This window comes from Aspergillus novofumigatus (assembly GCF_002847465.1).
Source record: "Aspergillus novofumigatus IBT 16806 chromosome Unknown P174scaffold_8, whole genome shotgun sequence".
In the NCBI taxonomy this organism is placed as follows: Eukaryota; Fungi; Ascomycota; class Eurotiomycetes; order Eurotiales; family Aspergillaceae; genus Aspergillus; species Aspergillus novofumigatus.
Genome location: NW_020194281.1, coordinates 812,539 through 829,814, shown reverse-complemented (window position 1 = coordinate 829,814; position 17,276 = coordinate 812,539). Strand labels below are relative to the sequence as shown.

Genomic DNA, 17,276 nt, shown 5'->3' with positions numbered 1-17,276 from the left:
TTTTGTCTATAGACTTGATTGATTCGGTTAATTCTATATCTCCATATTTGCCATATTGAGTGTATGGATAGGCATAGTCACCCTAGTTCAACGGATAGTTAATCCCTTGAATGAGGTATGTCCTGGTTATATCCTTACTCGTTTGGATAATCATAAACTGAGAACCCACTGTATGCAGAAATATCTACAATATTACGAGCATGATTCTGCATTCTAAATTTGTTCTGAAGATGAACTCTCATTAAGACTGTAGATACACTCCTGTCACCCTGTGTAGACATCTACCGCTGATGTCGACCCTGTTGACAAGACCTGAACATAAGGGACAACAGAAAATAAAATCAAATTGCAAATTCGTTATAACTAGCGACCATCTTGCTCATTATATACACGCAGGTGCTAACCAGTAGCAGCTACTCCTTCCGCTCCAGAAAGTCCAGGATACCCTTCAGCCCTTCTGTGTTGCCTAAATCACCAAAGTCCTTCAGAATTTCTCTCGCCTCTGCCGTAAGACTCGCCAGCTTCTTGCGGCAATAATCGAAGCTGCCAGTAGACTCGATGGTGCGAACAGCGTACCGCTTGACATCTTCGTCCTCAGTCTTTTGCTTCAGGATGTTCATCAACTGAAAATTGCTCAGATCACTGCGAATGCTGTGGATAATGGGGTAAGAGAATTTGCCCTCGGTGATGTCTTCACCGAACCCTTTGTTCTTAGCATACAAGTCGCTCTGGAGGTTCTGGTAGTCGTCTCGGATTTGGAAGATGATTCCGAGAAGGTCGACGAGCGGCACGCAATCCCTGTCTCTCTATTAATTACCATACATGCTGTGTAAAGCGAGGAGCTTACTTCGTATTCTCACTTTCCATCTGCATTAGCTTGATCGCAAGCCGGAATAGCCCACCGGTCTTGTTGGCAACCATGTCAAGGTACTCCTCTTCCGTGGGGCAGGTCAGGGAATCTCGCCAGTAGAGATCCAAGCCCTGGCCGCGGTGAAGCCTCAACATCTCTTCCGTAAAGATGATCATAGCCTCAGGCTTGCCCAACTTTTTCAGCTCCTGTTGAGCCCAGAAGTAGGCGAAATTGGCCGAGTTGATGGTCTGCGCGATACCGAAAATGCTATGCGCGACGGGGAATCCTCGTCTTAGTTTCGACGAGTCTTGGATATCGTCAATTCTGTGGATTGTAAGCTTTAGATTCGGCTGGCAAACGTGTAGGGAACTGCATACAGCAACGAGGCCGAATGCAGCAGGCCAACCACCCGCTTGATGACCTCGAGTTTGTCCTCTGGGATTTGGAGCCATTGGTTGAAGGCCGAAATCAGCTTGCCTCTGAGGTCTTTGCCTGGGAAGCTGCAAAGGTAATCAAGAGGAGCCCAGATTATCTGGTGAAAGAAAGTTATTAAAGTGGAGAACATTATGAAAGGGCAAGATATACCGCGTACCTTTTCTTCAGTGAGCTTTCTCTGTTCCTGGAGGTCAGATACATTAGAGCTTGTTGATTCTGTTTCGGTCAGAGTGCCAGTTACTGCCTGAGATCTGGCTTCCTGAGGCATGAACAAGTTTAAGTGAGTCCACAGCGACTTTGACGGGTCTTGGAAGGGCTGCTGACGGTCGAGGTTGTAGAGGGACGTTGCTGGGATTGATACCATGTTGCAGCAGATGGGGAAGTAGATTCAGAAGACTACGAGAGGCTAGCAAAACTTCGTGGTAGCTAGCCAGAGAGATATGAATTGGCCTTTTTGCAGGTGCACTTAGAAAAGTGTAATATATAGAACTGTACAACCGAGGCACAGTTGAAGCTAATCAGAAAAAGAAGCTACGCCGCAATAACAAGCTTGATACCAGTTCGGAGTCAACTTCACTTTAAGGTATGCATAGAAGTGTAACCTTCCGACGCCTGCCGACGATCAAAGAATGCTATGACCATGCCAGTGGGCCTGATTTCGGAGGATACCGCTAACGAGGTGGAAAGAAATGAAGAGGAGCAGCCAGGAGGAGATTGTCACTCACGAGCTGCATCCCTGCTCCGAGGGTGTCAGCTTGGCATATCACCTGTTCCCGCATTGCTAACTGAACCGATTGTCATGGCATTTCACTAGCTGGCCTAGAGAGTTTGTATCCTGACCGGCCACCAGCAAGGAACAGCTCATAATTCTCGATGCACACAGATTCCCATTCCTTCCTGGAGCAGACATGTAGCAAAACTCAACTAGGCCTGACCAGTTGGGTGCGGAGTACTGTGTCCTCACAGGGTTATCCACCGAAATGATAGCCAAGGCAACGGCGCATACTGCCTCTTGACTATTGTTCTATCCCTGCTGTGTTGACGCGACTGCTATCATCCCTACTAGCCAGAGACGGTTGTCTAGACACTGTTCTGGCTGAGCTGTTTAATATATAACACGTATCACCATGTCACCCTCAGTTGACAGGGAGCAGGCATCATTAGAAAGCAACAATTGTTGGATCAAGATATCCTCCGAACTGTACCGTGATCAATCTCAGTCAGAATCACATTGGCAACGTCCCTACTGCCCACCCCAATGGACGCATATTCCTCATTTCCGGCCGAATTCGAGGCCGTCAGACCTATCTACAACGCGCTGGTCGCCACCGCTGGAACGATGTGGCTGATCAACTACATCGTCACAGTACGGCAGATCTTCAGGGACAGGGTGCGCGCGATACCGCTGGTCTCTCTCTGCTGTAATATCGCCTGGGAAATCACGGTCGTCCTTATCTACCGGCGCCCTTATCTCCTTTTCGAGGTCTTTTCTGCCATGTGGCTGTTGGTCAATATGGTCATTGTGTACGGCTCGGTCAAGGTCTCCATGGAAAAGCAGCTTTCCTCGCCGCTGATGCACAAGCATCTTCCTCTGATCGTGCCCTTGGCAATCTTGGGCTGCATATCGGGTTATTTTGCGCTCGCAAAAACTTTTGGCACTCCCAAGACCATCCACGGCGGAGGAACGTTTGCCTGCTTTGTTATGGCCGCTGACTGTTTGTGTCAACTTTTGCAACGGGGAAGTACACATGGGGCGTCGTGGGCAATGTGGTAGGTGCCTTTTTCTCCCTCTCGAATAGAATATCCTGGAAGCTGACCAAGTGGTCTCCGTCGGATTGTTCAGGATGTCCCGCGTTCTCGGTTCCTATGCGGCAATCACCGGTGAATTCTTGAAGTCTGGGTTTTGGCCACAGCAGTGGGGTTGGTATGACAATGCACTGATGAGGTGGTGTACGGGCATGGCAGTGACCATGGATATCATGTATGCCTGTATCTTCTGGTATATTGGGCAGACTGAAAACGCAGCCAGAGGAAAGAAGGCATGAGTCGCCTTGCGTGTTTTATGCACGCTGACTCGGGAGCGATTCGCTGGACATAAGCATATTTATTGCTCTTCCCTGCACAATTACGAGTATCTTTATAGAATTATGATAGTTACCTTAGATATGTTTGCTCTCTGCATACAAGGAATCCATGTTTGGATCAACGAAATACTTCCTAACTGTTTTTGCCAACGTAAGGTTTTTCCACCCCAGTTAGTTCCTTTCTCAATCTCAAGTGGACGCCATGGCAAATTCAGCTGGTTCTGTTTCCAATAGCTTTCCGAGGCTCGTCATCATATACATCGATACGTTGGTTCATTGGTACGTAGAAGCCATCAATTGCCTGGAAAGGCAAGTTTGCTGAGAACGAAGTATCTTTCCACCGACACTGACCACTACATGCAGATGACTGCAGATTGTCCATTATCCACCGAATAGCTGCGACGCTTATATATTTATTAGGTCTTCTAAGATATTGAGCACCCCCCTAAGCCGATTGGTCAGAATATCAATATACAAGTATACAAAAGATGAAATACATCGCCTCGCCGACAATTCGGCGGATTGATGAGGCCCTCCGTGAGCGAACATACATCTAATGCAAAATAAGGTACGGACTACGGAGTAGTATTGACTCTTGGGTTGCTTCCTATGTCTACTCATCTTTATGTACATAATTCCATAGCTTATCACGTCCCTATAACCCCACATCATGTCTCGGGAGGGAGGGCTTTGCCTGCCTTCCGCTAGACTTTAACTAATACAACAACATAAGGTAGATTTCCAATTCTGACCCGGATCGAAGGATTCTACCTCGGCATAAACTAGCGGGTGTCTGCAAAACATTGAAACAAGGGATTCCTCATATGGCAAGGTCTCCGCTTCACGAATAGTCTCCATTTGCTAGCTACGAGACTACCTTGGCGAACGAAGTCCCTGAACTCATTCTGTATATATACTTTTTATTTTGCTTGTTTACCTGACTCGGAAGTGAAGCATACTGAAGCACATTGCCTATGATGACGACCAAGCCCCCCTTCAAAGTTATCATAGTGGGCGGATCGATCGCTGGTCTCACCCTGGCCCACTGCCTCAGCAAAGCAGGCATCGACTACGTCATTCTGGAGAACCGCAAGCAGATTGCGCCGCGGGAGGGCGCGTCTATCGGTATTTTCCCCCATGGGGGCCGGATTCTGGAGCAGTTGGGGCTATTCTATTTGGTCGGGGAGCAGATTGAACCATTGCACACGGCGCATCAGTACTTCCCTGATGGCTTTGCGCATACCACCAATGCCCCACGGGTTATTCATGAGCGGTATTGTGTTATCTATGTAATATGACCTGTATTCACTGCTAATCTGGCTGATAGGTTTGGTCTGCCTCTCAGCTTTCTAGAGCGGAGACGAATGCTTAGAGTCCTTTATGACACGCTTCCGGACTCCTCCGAAGTTCTCGTGGACAAGGCTGTCGTTTCCGTGGAGCGGGAGGATTCAGACCTGATGAGGGCTACGACCCACGATGGAAGTGTATTTCATGGCAATCTGGTAGTCGGTGCGGATGGAGTGCACAGTCGAGTGCGCGCCGAAATGTGGCGGCTGGCCAATTCGCAAAGTCCGGGTGCATTCCCTGAGCATGAAATGAGCTGTGGGTACTATCATATTCAGGAAAGATGCGTCGACTAAGGCTGATTACAATCTGAATCTCTAGCGATGACGGTTGAGTATGCCTGCGTTTTCGGGATCTCGTCTTCCGTCCCCAAGCTGAAACCAGGCGAGCAAGTGGCCAGCTTCAACAACGGTAGGTCGTACCTCACGTTTCCCGGGGAAAATGGTAGAATCTTTTGGTTCCTCCTGCTGAAGCTCGACCGGAAATACTCCTACTCCAATGCTCCGCGGTTCTCCTCCACAGACGCCGAGAAGATAGCTGAGCGGTTTGCCGATGACCACATCTGGGACGGAGTGTATTTTCGAGACCTATGGAAGAGTAGAGAGGTGTTCTCATTAGTGAAGCTTGAGGAGTATGTGTTTCAAAAATGGCATTGGGAACGAATCGTTTGCATTGGAGACAGCATGCACAAGGTAGGTTTCTGTCTTCGGCGATATGAAACTCGGGATTCTGATTCTGACTTTCCTCGACCAGATGGCCCCAAATACCGGCCAAGGGGCCAACTCCGCCATCGAAGACGCCGCTGCCCTTGTGAATCGCCTCCACCGGGCTCTTAGAGCAAAGCCTGACGGTTCAACCTTATCATCGACTGAAATAGATGGCCTCCTGGAAGAATTCAATCGAAGTCGATTTCGCCGTGTACGTGAAATCTACCATGGATCCAGGATTGTTGTTAGATTGCAGGCAAGGCAGAACCTGCTCCTTAAATTGCTCGGACGCTACTACCTGCCCTACCGGGGCGAGGTCGCAGCGGACGCGGCGTCTAAGGTAATCGCTTCAGCTGAGCACCTGGACTTCTTACCGCTTGCTACCCGGTCAGCGGCCGGATGGTATCAATTCAAGCCAGGTATGAATGGAACTGCCTTGATACCGTGCTTGTATCCGGTTGTTGCCCTTTCGCTGTGTGTCCTTGCTTGGATCGGGAATGATTTTGTCCGGAATCGAGTTGTGTTTGCTTAAGGGCTGGGGGTGGAGGGATGGTACTCTAGACTTGATACACTAGTATAGAGTCAATTACCTATCTCGCATGAAAGTTTAGTCGTCGAATATAGACTCTTGAAACGTTGTCAGCCTTGCCAAATTCTCACTTTGTCAGAGCAAGTGATACGTCTTTCGCGAAACTTCAGTGCAGTTTCTCACATTGCAATTATGTCTACTCAATAGCTAGCTGGTCTGTGTATGGAGCGTCTCGTTGGAAGGCCACTCTACTGGCTATCCTGGAGACGCATGCAGGTCACTCGGGCCAATTCCGATAATGCAGGCCAATTTGGAAGAGATACGAGAGTTCGGCTCACAAAGCAATCTCTTCGGAAGACCAACGCCAATCTCTCAGCTGCGCCATAAAGTCAATAGTCTACGTTACATCATTTCGAATCGGACCATTGGCTCTCAAATGGCAAAGTCTAGACCTGCTTCCTTCTTCTTGTACCGATGGTGATTTCCATTGGGACCTGTTCAATAAACCCATAGCCGGACGGGGAGACTGCGCACGGAGCTGTAGACGTGGTCATGCAGAGAGGAACTACTTTGCTTTTTCAGTGGGTTTGTCAATCATCTAGGGTCATAATAATCTGTTCGGGCTTGTGCTAATTATTGTGGTTGTCTGGCCTCGGAGAGAGCTTCCAGGCACATGATCTACTGGACTGTTCTCAAGCAGTGATTATATGAGGTTCTGAGGCACGTAACTTTGGCAACGAGCCCGTTATTTCATCTTTCTGTGAGTTATCCGTGTGCAGCAATTTGTCTGATCTCCTCAAAGGAATGTATGGAAGAGAGCGTAGGGTCCTCGAGGCCCTTTTGTATGCCATTCCTTTCCTTCTTGCCCAGAATTTAGTGCCTGCCATTGTGGTCCTGAGGACGGAAGAGAACTCAGTCCCCAGGTACTTGTGGATTTTCTGGTCCGTCTTTATTTTCTATCGATGGCTTCAAATCCCGATATCGCACGGTGAGAGTGGCACATACATCACCAAGGTGGGAGTCCAGCTTTTTTACGGTGATCATCCAGGGCTTCAATCTTGTCTTGATCAACCCGCTGGACAAGAACGAACTTCTTGAGACAAAGATTATCCATCCGAGAGATGATTTCCCGCGAAAGACATACAAAGTTGCTCGTCTGTTTACGTATTTGCGGGGCGTGCGAACACCATGGCAGGTGAAAGGGGTCCCATCGCACCCGGCATACCTCGCACGACAGCCGAAAGCCCCAATCTCTCGCACTGCATTCTTGATAAGACAGGCTGCTATCGTGGCGTGGCTGTACTTATACCTGAATTGCGCAAACTATCTAGCTGATGGAAACTTATCACCACTGTCAAAGCCCATTTGTGGCCTAGGATACCTCCGCGTTTCCATGGAGGAATGGCGAACTCGAATTATGATCTCGCAGATGTTCTGGTTTGCGTTCTTGCGGGCAGCTGTGGATATTGACTATCGCACCGCGTCTATTCTGAGTGTTGGCATAGGCCTAGACGCTCCGGAGGACTGGCCACCGCTGTTTGGTCGTGCAAAACAAGCCTACACTCTCCGTAATTTCTGGGGGTGAGTGGTCACCATACAACTGTGAGTGGGATCTGCTAACTTGCCTATTTTTCAGTACATATTGGCACCAGATGTTCCGATGGCCGTTCACCGCGACAAGCAACTACCTGGCCCGGGAGCTTATGGCTCTCCCTAGGCCGTCGTTGCTCGAACGATATACCAACATCTTCTTTGTCTTTCTCGTTTCAGGCGTGATGCATGTCATGTCCGACCTATTCATGGGCATTTCTATGAGCCAGTCGACTTCTCTTGTCTTTTTCTGCTCCATGGCGTTAGGAATCATGATTGAAGATGCGGTTCAGGCAGCTTGGACTTGACTCAGTGACAGCCATCGTCCTGGAAGAGCATCCACCGTCGACAGTGATGGATGTGCTGTGCCTTGCTGGCGTAAGCTTGTGGGGTTCATCTGGGTGTGTATCTGGCTTACCCTCACGACTCCGGTCTGGCTGTACTCTTTGCAGACGATAAAAGAAAAGAGTTCGTTTCTTGTCAATATTCCGGAGCTTGTTGGTGCACGCACAGCTATTGCGATGACTGTTGGCGGAGGTCTTTTGGTGAAATGTATTTTTCGCGGAGAGCTTTAGAGCAATACCGCAACGAATTCTACGCGGGCCAACAGGGTTACAGCTCTCAGTAGCATCTAATTTGGAAACAACGAAGTGCAAAGACTTAAACGACAATGTATTATGAGGAACGGAGAGAGATCATTAAGGTATCCAAGCACATAGACAGAACAGAACAACATTAGTCGCAAATGATTGGCCGTGTGGCCCGGAGATAAATCCGGTATTAGGGCTCAATCTTAGGGCTTGCACCTTTTTGTCGCGTCTTTCCTCTGCTTCCTACATCCACCTTCCAGGCTTCCACCACACTCTCGAGGAGAGCAAAGACGAAACTACCATCACAAAAGATGCGCAAATCTACATTATCGCCCGGAATTTCAACGCCTTTATCAACCGAGATACTGGCTCTTTCGTTCCGTCGTCTGTCCAGAATCCACCATGGAAGGCGCCATGTGGCTAGACGTATGAGACTTGGACGCCAAAATAAGCCGAGCGAGTCCACCCACCGTAAGCTCGGGACTTAGTTGCATCAAATCCACCTTCAAGCCAAATGCTTGTTGTAGGTCGGACTCGAGCTCAACGGCGACCAATGAGTCCAAACCCAGACTTCGAAGCTCAGTTCCAGGGAGTATGCTCTCTGTGATGTTGAAGCTTTCCGACAACATCCTTGATAACTGGGCAAGCATGGCCTCGCTATTACTTATAGATCGTGCCTCCGCATTATCAGATAGTGATTCAGTGGATGATGTACGTCGGTCGAGAGAGGATGAAGTATTACGTGTGGCAGTCGTAGTTCGAGAAGCTCGAGCAAGCCAGTCGTCTCGCTGCGTCTGAATTTCCCGGCAAAGTGTCCCAACATCAAGTTGTCTTTCATAGAGGGAGACCGGTCTGTGAAGATTAAATACTTCTTGAATTCGATTCTCCAACTCGGTTGCGGCAAGGGAATCGACGCCGGCTTCCATGAGAGGTGTGCTGGGGGAAATCTCGCTTGAAGGAATTGCAGTTATCTCGTGGAGCAGGCGCCTCAGTATAGAGAGAATGTTTGAGACATCGCTGTCATCCGAGTGTCGGCAAGCTTCACTCACTGGGTGGTTTACCGCTTCTGTCTCGACTGAAAGTTCCGTAGTCTGACTGTTGAGACTGGCTCTCTTGACGATTCCACCGAGGGAACTGGTGGTAATCCGAACGAACCTTGCGCCAAGGATGGCAACAATCAATTGCTTACTGGTTGAATCAAATACAAACGTGTCACTCAGGAGCTCCCTGGGCCCACGGAGTGTTTGTCGAGTATAAACAGTCCATGGTCCCATTTCTGATTGGAGATTCTTGAATGTGACCAACTCACTCAGGCCAGAGCAGATGAATACATCCTCTCTCTTGCAATCAGCCCGGCACAGCGCCAGTACTTCTGCGATCAATACGAACTGGTCCATCACAAGCGGATCACACACTACTATCTCCGAGCTGTTAGCACCAATTGCCGGCATCTCCAGCTGGGTGACTGCCGCGGTGTCTTTTATGGTCATGGCTTTGATACCCCTATAGCAAGGCTTGTACTCGGCCACTTTCTCGAGTACTTTATAGATTAAGCGTCCTTTCATGGAAATTGCCGAAGAGTCATCAAGGATGTCCTGGATATGGCTGTATCCGATTACTCTCTGGATCACTGACCACTGGAGCCCCATTTCGGATTTGCCATGTCGCTCCTGCTTGAGAGAAACCGTTCCTGTCGCGTGACATATGCTCTGGGCGTCTTTTTCACTGATAATCGAGAATCCCCAATTGCACGATCCGATGTGTTTGAGCCTCAGGCCAACGCGAGCTCCTGGAGCGTGCCCGAGCAGATTATGGATTTCCAGATTCAGAACCCGTACATGAGCGGACGCCATCGAGCATTCGTGGCCGGCACAAATGGACGCGGCCTTAGCGGCCAGCTCGACAAACACCGACACGGGACACAAAACCTCCCCAAGGACTTCGCGTCCGTTCAGGTACCTGCCAAAGTCTGGATGACAATGATTGACTCCGAAATGCAATTTTCGCGGTTCTTCTCTGAACCCTTCGTCCCGCAGCAAATAGACCAGTGGCTTGTGTTCGTCAGAAATGATCCTCTCCCGCTCCGAGTCGCTCCGGCCTGCTTTGTCGGAACGTAAAAGCCAGAATGCTGTCTCGTCAAATTGGTAACCAGGAACATCGTAAGAGTCAAATGTTGTCTTCTCTGTGTTATGATACAGCCAGAACTGCACGTCAAGGCCTTCATCCCACATCTGCATCGTGGTTTCCGTTAGTGATTCCAAAGGTTCTGATGAATCCAATTGCAACCGATGGAAAGAATGCCCTGAGCTGCGCTCGGTCCCGAGGGCGCACTTCACAAGTGCTATGCCTCTGGATCCGGCGCCTCCTTCAACCCACGTACAAGGTCCTAGTTCTTCGTCAACTCGAGAAATAGCATCGAAGAAATATACTGATTCGCGCGAATGACGAACAACCATTTCGGGAGTGAACTCCTTCCAGCTGCCGCCCATGGAGCATGTTTCGATTGGAATATTCGGCGTCGCAAATGTGATACTCCGTGCCAGAGCCATATAGTCGTCCAGCAAGCAGTCAACCAGCTCAGAATGAAAGCCGTGAGTAGTCTTTAACCTCCGAGTCTTACAGGATGTCTGGGCTTCGAGTGTCTGGATGGCTAGTTCAGTACCAACCAGGACGTGGTTCCTGGCCCCATTGAAGCATGCAATCTCTACCTTACGATCTGGGACTGAGCGGGCAAGTTCGAGAGCTCCCTGCCTGTCTACCTCAACGGCAAGCATACAGCCCCGTTCTTTGCCCCATTTCTGCTGGATTAACCTGGCTCGACCTGCAACTAGCTTGAGTGTATCGGCAAGCGTCGTAACCCCCGAGATACACATTGCAGTGAACTGGCCAATGCTGTGGCCTATGACACGCTGGACGGGCAAGCCCACATCAAGCCAAGCTGCAGCGCAAGCGTACTGCAGCGAGAAGAACAGGCAATGAAGGAGCACGACATCCTGTATGGGATGTTGGTCAAACAAGAATGGGATCAGGCCACGATGGCCCATTCTGCGGAGAATTCCGTCGCACTCATCAATGTGTGACCGCAACAGACTTGAACCTTCATACGCGTCTTTGTGCAGGTGGACAATGTTCCCTGTCTGGCCTGCAAAGACCAGAACAACCGGCTGGGGCTTTGTTGAAGGCGACGACAGTTGCTCAAGTCTCGCCTTCTGTCCAAGAGTGCTTCTCAAATCACTTAGCGAAGGTGCAGCGAAGGTGATGCGATGTCGAAGAGTCCGATTCTGGCTCCGAGCCACACTGAACGCGATATCTGACAAGGGGGCGTGGGTGTTTTCCAACCACTCACTAAGGGCAGTGCAGTACATCTTGAGACTTCTTTCCGACTGCCCAGTTATCAAAAAAGGGTATCCAGAGAGTCTGTGATTATTGCCAGCACTAGACTCTGACCGAGGTGGCTCGCAAACAATCACTGCGGCGTTGTTCCCCGCTGCCCCATAATTGTTGATGCAAGCAGCACGGAAATTGGCCTTCCATTCGAGTCCATTAGTTGGAACCGACAAGTTGCCCGGTTCGAGTGGCGGAATCGATGCATTCAACGCGGTGAAATTGGCCTGTGGCGGTATCCATTTGTTTCCGATCATCAACAGCACTTTCAGGAGCCCTGCGACTCCTGAAGCTGCTTCTGTATGTCCGATGTTGGCTTTGACAGAGCCGAAATGCAACGTGGGTCTCGCCCCTCCAAAGACTTGTCGAATACTTCTGCATTCCACTGGATCTCCCCGCGGAGTACCAGTGCCGTGAGCCTCAACGTAGGTGATGTCCTTGGGTTGCATGACTGCCAGCGACAGAGCCTTCCGATAGAGGTTGACCTGCGAGTGCGATGTTGGCACAGTGATTGCGTCGTTGCCATCGCAATGATTCGCTGCCGATCCCACAATCACGCCTAGAATATCATCATTGTCGGCCACGGCGCATGATAACTTCTTCAACATGACAAAGCCACATCCTTCTCCACGGCAATAGCCATCAGCAGAAGCATCGAATGGACGACAAGGGCCGCCAGTCGGACTTAAAAACCTGGCTGCCGCCAAGTTCTGTTGCATATTCGGACAGGAAATTATGTTAACGCCTCCTGCTAAGGCCATACGGCATTCGCCCATTCTGATGTCCTTGCATGCCTGATGGATAGCCACAGCTGACGAGGAACACGCTGTATCGATGGTCATTGATGGACCCGTCCAGCCAAAGTAGTGACATATGCGACCGCTCACAAAGGCTCGAGCAGTGCCTGTGAAAGAAAATGCCGTCGGGGCATGAGAGCAGACGTTATGATCATAATCCGAACCTCCGACGCCAACGTAGCAGCCGATATTTTTATCTTTGATGCCGCTCCCGAAGTATTCAGACGACTCAACAGCTTGGTACGCCACCTGCAGCGCAATGCGTTGTTGCGGATCCATGTATTTAGCTTCCCGTGGGGATATTCCGAAGAGTCCGTAGTCAAAGTGGCCTGCACTGGAAAGGAAGTTACCCCTCAGAGGTTCTTCCCATGGTCCCTTCCGCAACGACTTGTCTATCGCAATCCTGCCTTCAGGAAGTTCTCCCACCATTGTGCCTCCTGCTCGAATGAGCTCCCAGAATTGCTGCATAGTCTCTGCACCGGTGAATTTACAAGCAGCTCCAATGACAGCAATAGAGTGCTCAGGGTAGACAAAGTGATATTCATCCTTCGCTGACGATCCTCGTTCTTTCGGCAAAACAGTCGAGTTCAACGGCGGCGTGAAAACTCGAAGGTTGGCAGATGCGGTAAGGGATCGTGGGAGACAGCTCACAAGGCCCAACTCCAATATGAGCGGCTGCTCATTTGTCTCAGGCCGCGACATCAAACTGGAAACAGTCTCTGCCATGGTGGAGTACCAGTCAGCTGGTTCCGTCAGCACGCATTTCAAGGCAAGCTCATGCAGATTCTCCCCTGATATGATCAGGCCCCCGGTGGTGTTATTTCTCAGTGGGACCAAAGGTGTGTTGATGATGGGGAAACGTAGAGACTCTTCGTTACTGCAGATGTCAAGGAGATCTTGAAGAATCTCGGCGTGAGTTCTGCTATGGTATCGTCCGTGGATGGGAATTTTCGTCAGCTTAGCGTCTCGTGCTGCCAGGTCGGCCCGCAGCGATGACACCTGCGATTCTTTAGCTGTGACGGTGACGCTTTTATCGTCGAGCTCGACAGATGTGTACACCTGTTAGATGCTGTTAGCTTGACATGCTGACATTGGGTGGCCGCGTCATGTCTCGGTACGCACCCCAGGATACCCTTTCAGGACTTCTGTTACTCGATCCTTTCCACAGTTATCCTCCCAATGTATGATCATACAGGTGTGGACATCTGCGCTGTCATACGTCAACCTGTCCAGGTCAACGTAGGCACCCACGCACGTGGCTAATCTCAATGCGACAGTAGCGTTGCACCATAGGTCTCTTTCTGTCCTGGAGCATGCCAGAGCGGCAGCACTGAGAAAGCCTGTGCAAAGCCCCTGGAATCCGCCTTTACACGTCGATTGCAGAATACGCCGATGTATGTCTTTTTGGGAATCGTCGGCATCAAAGGAGTGCGCAAATCGGAGATATTGAACCAGATGAATGATGACTGTGAGCGGTGCTAATAGGATGTTTGGCAAGCCTTCTGGTATTTCCAAGAAGGACTCATCCTTGGCCCAATCTTTCAACCTCTTCAGAGGTTCGTCGCTGACTTGGCTCAAGACGGGCTTGACCTCAACCAAATGCGACCAAAACTGTGGCAGGTCATCCACTGCCTTGGCAAGCTCTTTCAACTTCGGGTCTCTGAGATTTGATTGAATGCGCTTCAGGCACTCTCTTGAGGGCGGATGGGTCTGTGAGCCGCAAACAACTGTGGATGGAAGTGCTGAGTCCATGGAGAACTTTACTCTTTGCTCAATTGAGAAGCGATATCCTGCTCGTCACAGGGCTTTACAGGGTCGACTGTTCATTATCATTCATTGAAGGACTTGTTGACCCGGATCGACGATTATTCTCACAAGGACGTCCATAGAAGGATGTCGTGATTATCCGGCCCGACGTAATGATATTGACCGTGATCATTGTAGTCGACGACCTTGACATCAAACTCGAACTATCGCAGCAACTCTATTTGTCCATTCTCCGTCAAGGTACAGGCTCTTATTCTCCACCAGACGGACACAAACCAGCACGCATGCCTTCTTGTGCCTTGCATCCTCAGAGCCATCCGGATCTGCAGGCGGATAGCAAGGAAGGCCGGTCAAGTTTGCCAGTCGTCAAACATTAAACAGGGACCGGATATGAATTCATAAGTGCTGCGTGCTAAGCAAGGGTGACTTGACAAACCGATAATCTATGCCTCCGAAAGGCGAAACAAAGTAGTTACAATCATGCATGTTATTTTCTCGACGATTCAATGCGTCTCGCCTCAATAAGGCCAGGGCACTCGGAGAGTCAGCCAAGACCTCGTCCTGGACAGCTTAAGTGGTCGTGGCAACAATTTGAGCTGATGGAATGAGAAGCTAGCCTAAGACGATATCGCATGCCCAGGGAGCCATGTCACATCCTCCCTGGGGGTGTTCCTGCCAAGTGCAAAGATATATTATGTCGGCCGTTTCGTTATCCAATTGAGAGTGCAGCAAGGGAAATGCAGCCTTGGCTTTTGTGTCTGTCCTACAATTGCGTCAAGCGGTCCTGGCCAAGCCATGTGGGCGACTTTGCAATGCGGATCCTCCAAGGGCCATTCCTCCGAGTCTGAAGTGCAGCAACTGTCATGGCTTTAAAGTGGCTTGTGCTCATAAACCGCCGCAGACCTTCAGCTATCGCCATGCGCCCAAAATTCAGGCCCTAGCTTCCTTCTACTACGCATCTTGACGAGCTGAGCGCGCGCCAGCGGCGGCCTGCAGGACAAAGATCAGACTGTAGAGAGCCTGTAGGCTGGCCAGGCCTATCAACCTATCTCCGGACTCAATAACTTGACGTGTTCCCATGCGCCTCGTGGCTCGGTTCAAAATTCGTTGGCTGAAATTGGAATGTCGCTCTTTGGTTCACATGTCACTGACAGCATACCTGGACCAGCGGCTGATATTCGAACTTCCGTACTGATCGACCAAGGTCCAACACAGCGTCTCCTCTGCTTGCATGCTGCCGGATTATCTGTCATGGCTTTGATATCGACTAAAATCCATAATTGTCTCTTGCATCAGTTACCCCTGTGGATGTCCTGCAACTCTGGATTGGCAGGAACCGAATGACAGCCGGTATGAATGGCGGTGCTCAAGGTAATTGTTTTGTACACGGAGGATATCAATTCTGGCCACCTGCATGACCATGCAATCAGTTTGTGCATGCTGAAGCTCAGTTACGAGAGCAAACCCAGTTTGGATCTATCTATCCTTCCCGTAGGAAAGCCCTATCATATTTGTCAGAGAAGGGCTGTCCATGCCGCATGGACAATGTCAGACATGCAGGGTCTACCCTGATAACGCGCAGATTCGAGGTCTAGATTCATCTAGAACCGGACCGAGAAAGCATTCGATTTGTGCCTGATATCGTTCATCGCTTATCAGACACGATCTGCACTGTGAGCAGGATTTACAACCATTCATCTGGGATAGTATTCTGCGTCCCCCAATTAGGACATAGAATTCCCACCATCCTGGCATGTGCTTTTCAGGACAGAAAGCGCTCTGAATACGCGATGTACAGTGCATCTCCCTGACGAGTCAAATATTGCTTTTCTGAGGTTGTGCTTATCTGCACTAAGCTATTTGTGCCCTCCTGCTCCCTCCTGGAGATGTGAACAATGGGATAGCAGGCACGCCTACATTGAACAGTGACGCATCGTACCCATAGTCAGACTAAACATTCATGCCGAGCCATTATGGTTTTAGGTATGAAGTATTCGGAATTGCCGGATATTAAGCGCCTACCATGCTCCGGGGAAGAGAAGTCGGCTTGGCAATTTTGCTATGCATGTCTAGGATTCAACTAAAGCATGCTGTCTTACCTCTTTTGCGAGACGGGAGAGGTCTAGAGTCTATGCGAGCACCTCGCAAGCTAACTATTCCTATATTTTTGAGCACTATAGGCGAGTTTTGCCACGCACGAGTGTCAAGGATAGGTCGCAGTGACCAGGACTGTCTCTTCACGCTGATGGCGATGCACAATTGGCTAGAGGGATTCTATCAGGTTGTTTCGGGTAATCAGATAGGTATCAATGCAAGGTGAATTGAGGGATTTATACCCGTCCGAACAAGTTGGGAGCTAAGAATCTCGTTCATGCTTTCCCTCTTCGTTGGAGCGTTAGTGGATTGTTCCTTGCACACTCAGCGGAATCGTCCGTAGAGCGAATAATTGCAGCTTCAGAGCGTATGGTGAGAATGGCTGAAGTAGTTCCTCAAGTTGAATATGCCCTTCCTATAAGCACAAGCTTCATTTCTTTGGCTCGAGTGGAATAGCAATGGAGCGTTGATGATTGCCAACCCCAGTGATATTTCTAAATGATCCTGACTTTAGATAGACTACAGATCATCCCACTTTGTATGCAGCGGGTTTATACGACCTACTCGATGATACTTCGCCTCCTATGTCTCAAGGGAGCTGTATAATGCAAGACCTCACCAATACCTTATTGTTGTTTCATTTGTCCGCTGCTTTACGCCGCGAACTTATGCTATCCAGTCTGGTTCTTATGGACCATGACCACGTTCATTATGCCACTTAGTACATTGGAATAACCACTCCCTTAGAGTCACATCGACAGTTATATGTGTCTCTGGAGATTGTGCGTAGTCCAGTGTGTTAGCAAACTGTATGTTCTCCACTTGTCTGTGACGGTCAGCCGTCACAACCTTTCCCTCGAGGTTTCTGCCTTGAATCACTTCTTGCTCAGTGCACCAGGTCGTAGACTCATCCTACTGCTTTGTCAGCACGCAGCCTAGCGAAACGCACATATTCCGCAGCACAGTGGGCTTCTTAGATACAGAATCCAACCATCTCCGTGGCGGCACCAAGGTGCTACCACGACGTCACACCATATTTCTCTTGTTTGCGGTGTACATACTCTTCTTCTTCGCCTCTCATGCTTAGTATTTGGTGTCAATATTA

At 49.7% G+C, this 17,276-nt stretch overlaps 5 protein-coding genes across 5 annotated transcripts; 3 read left to right on the top strand and 2 right to left on the bottom strand.

The window, feature by feature from the left end:
* Window positions 1-413: 413 nt before the first annotated feature.
* On the bottom strand, window positions 414-1,649 carry P174DRAFT_377607 (geranylgeranyl pyrophosphate synthase spyE; the record flags this gene model as incomplete). The annotated part of the gene is made up of 4 exons (XM_024822761.1): window positions 414-798; window positions 848-1,174; window positions 1,228-1,382; window positions 1,443-1,649. The coding sequence occupies 4 exons, from the start codon at window positions 1,647-1,649 to the stop codon at window positions 414-416; spliced, it is 1,074 nt and encodes a 357-aa protein (XP_024678801.1).
* Window positions 1,650-2,543: 894 nt separating this feature from the next.
* On the top strand, window positions 2,544-3,330 carry P174DRAFT_377106 (terpene cyclase spyD; the record flags this gene model as incomplete). Its single annotated transcript, XM_024822732.1, has 2 exons — window positions 2,544-3,055; window positions 3,129-3,330. 2 exons carry the CDS (start codon window positions 2,544-2,546, stop codon window positions 3,328-3,330), a joined length of 714 nt encoding a protein of 237 aa, XP_024678800.1.
* Window positions 3,331-4,346: 1,016 nt separating this feature from the next.
* On the top strand, window positions 4,347-5,952 carry P174DRAFT_424393 (FAD-dependent monooxygenase spyC; the record flags this gene model as incomplete). Its single annotated transcript, XM_024825198.1, has 4 exons — window positions 4,347-4,642; window positions 4,697-4,971; window positions 5,035-5,405; window positions 5,467-5,952. The coding sequence occupies 4 exons, from the start codon at window positions 4,347-4,349 to the stop codon at window positions 5,950-5,952; spliced, it is 1,428 nt and encodes a 475-aa protein (XP_024678799.1).
* An 801-nt stretch (window positions 5,953-6,753) lies between these two features.
* Window positions 6,754-8,114, top strand: P174DRAFT_463660 (acetyltransferase spyB; the record flags this gene model as incomplete). Its single annotated transcript, XM_024830302.1, has 4 exons — window positions 6,754-6,890; window positions 6,976-7,530; window positions 7,586-7,801; window positions 7,853-8,114. The coding sequence occupies 4 exons, from the start codon at window positions 6,754-6,756 to the stop codon at window positions 8,112-8,114; spliced, it is 1,170 nt and encodes a 389-aa protein (XP_024678798.1).
* A 368-nt stretch (window positions 8,115-8,482) lies between these two features.
* Window positions 8,483-14,062, bottom strand: P174DRAFT_377165 (non-reducing polyketide synthase spyA; the record flags this gene model as incomplete). Its single annotated transcript, XM_024822736.1, has 2 exons — window positions 8,483-13,369; window positions 13,433-14,062. 2 exons carry the CDS (start codon window positions 14,060-14,062, stop codon window positions 8,483-8,485), a joined length of 5,517 nt encoding a protein of 1,838 aa, XP_024678797.1.
* Between the last annotated feature and the right edge of the window lie 3,214 nt (window positions 14,063-17,276).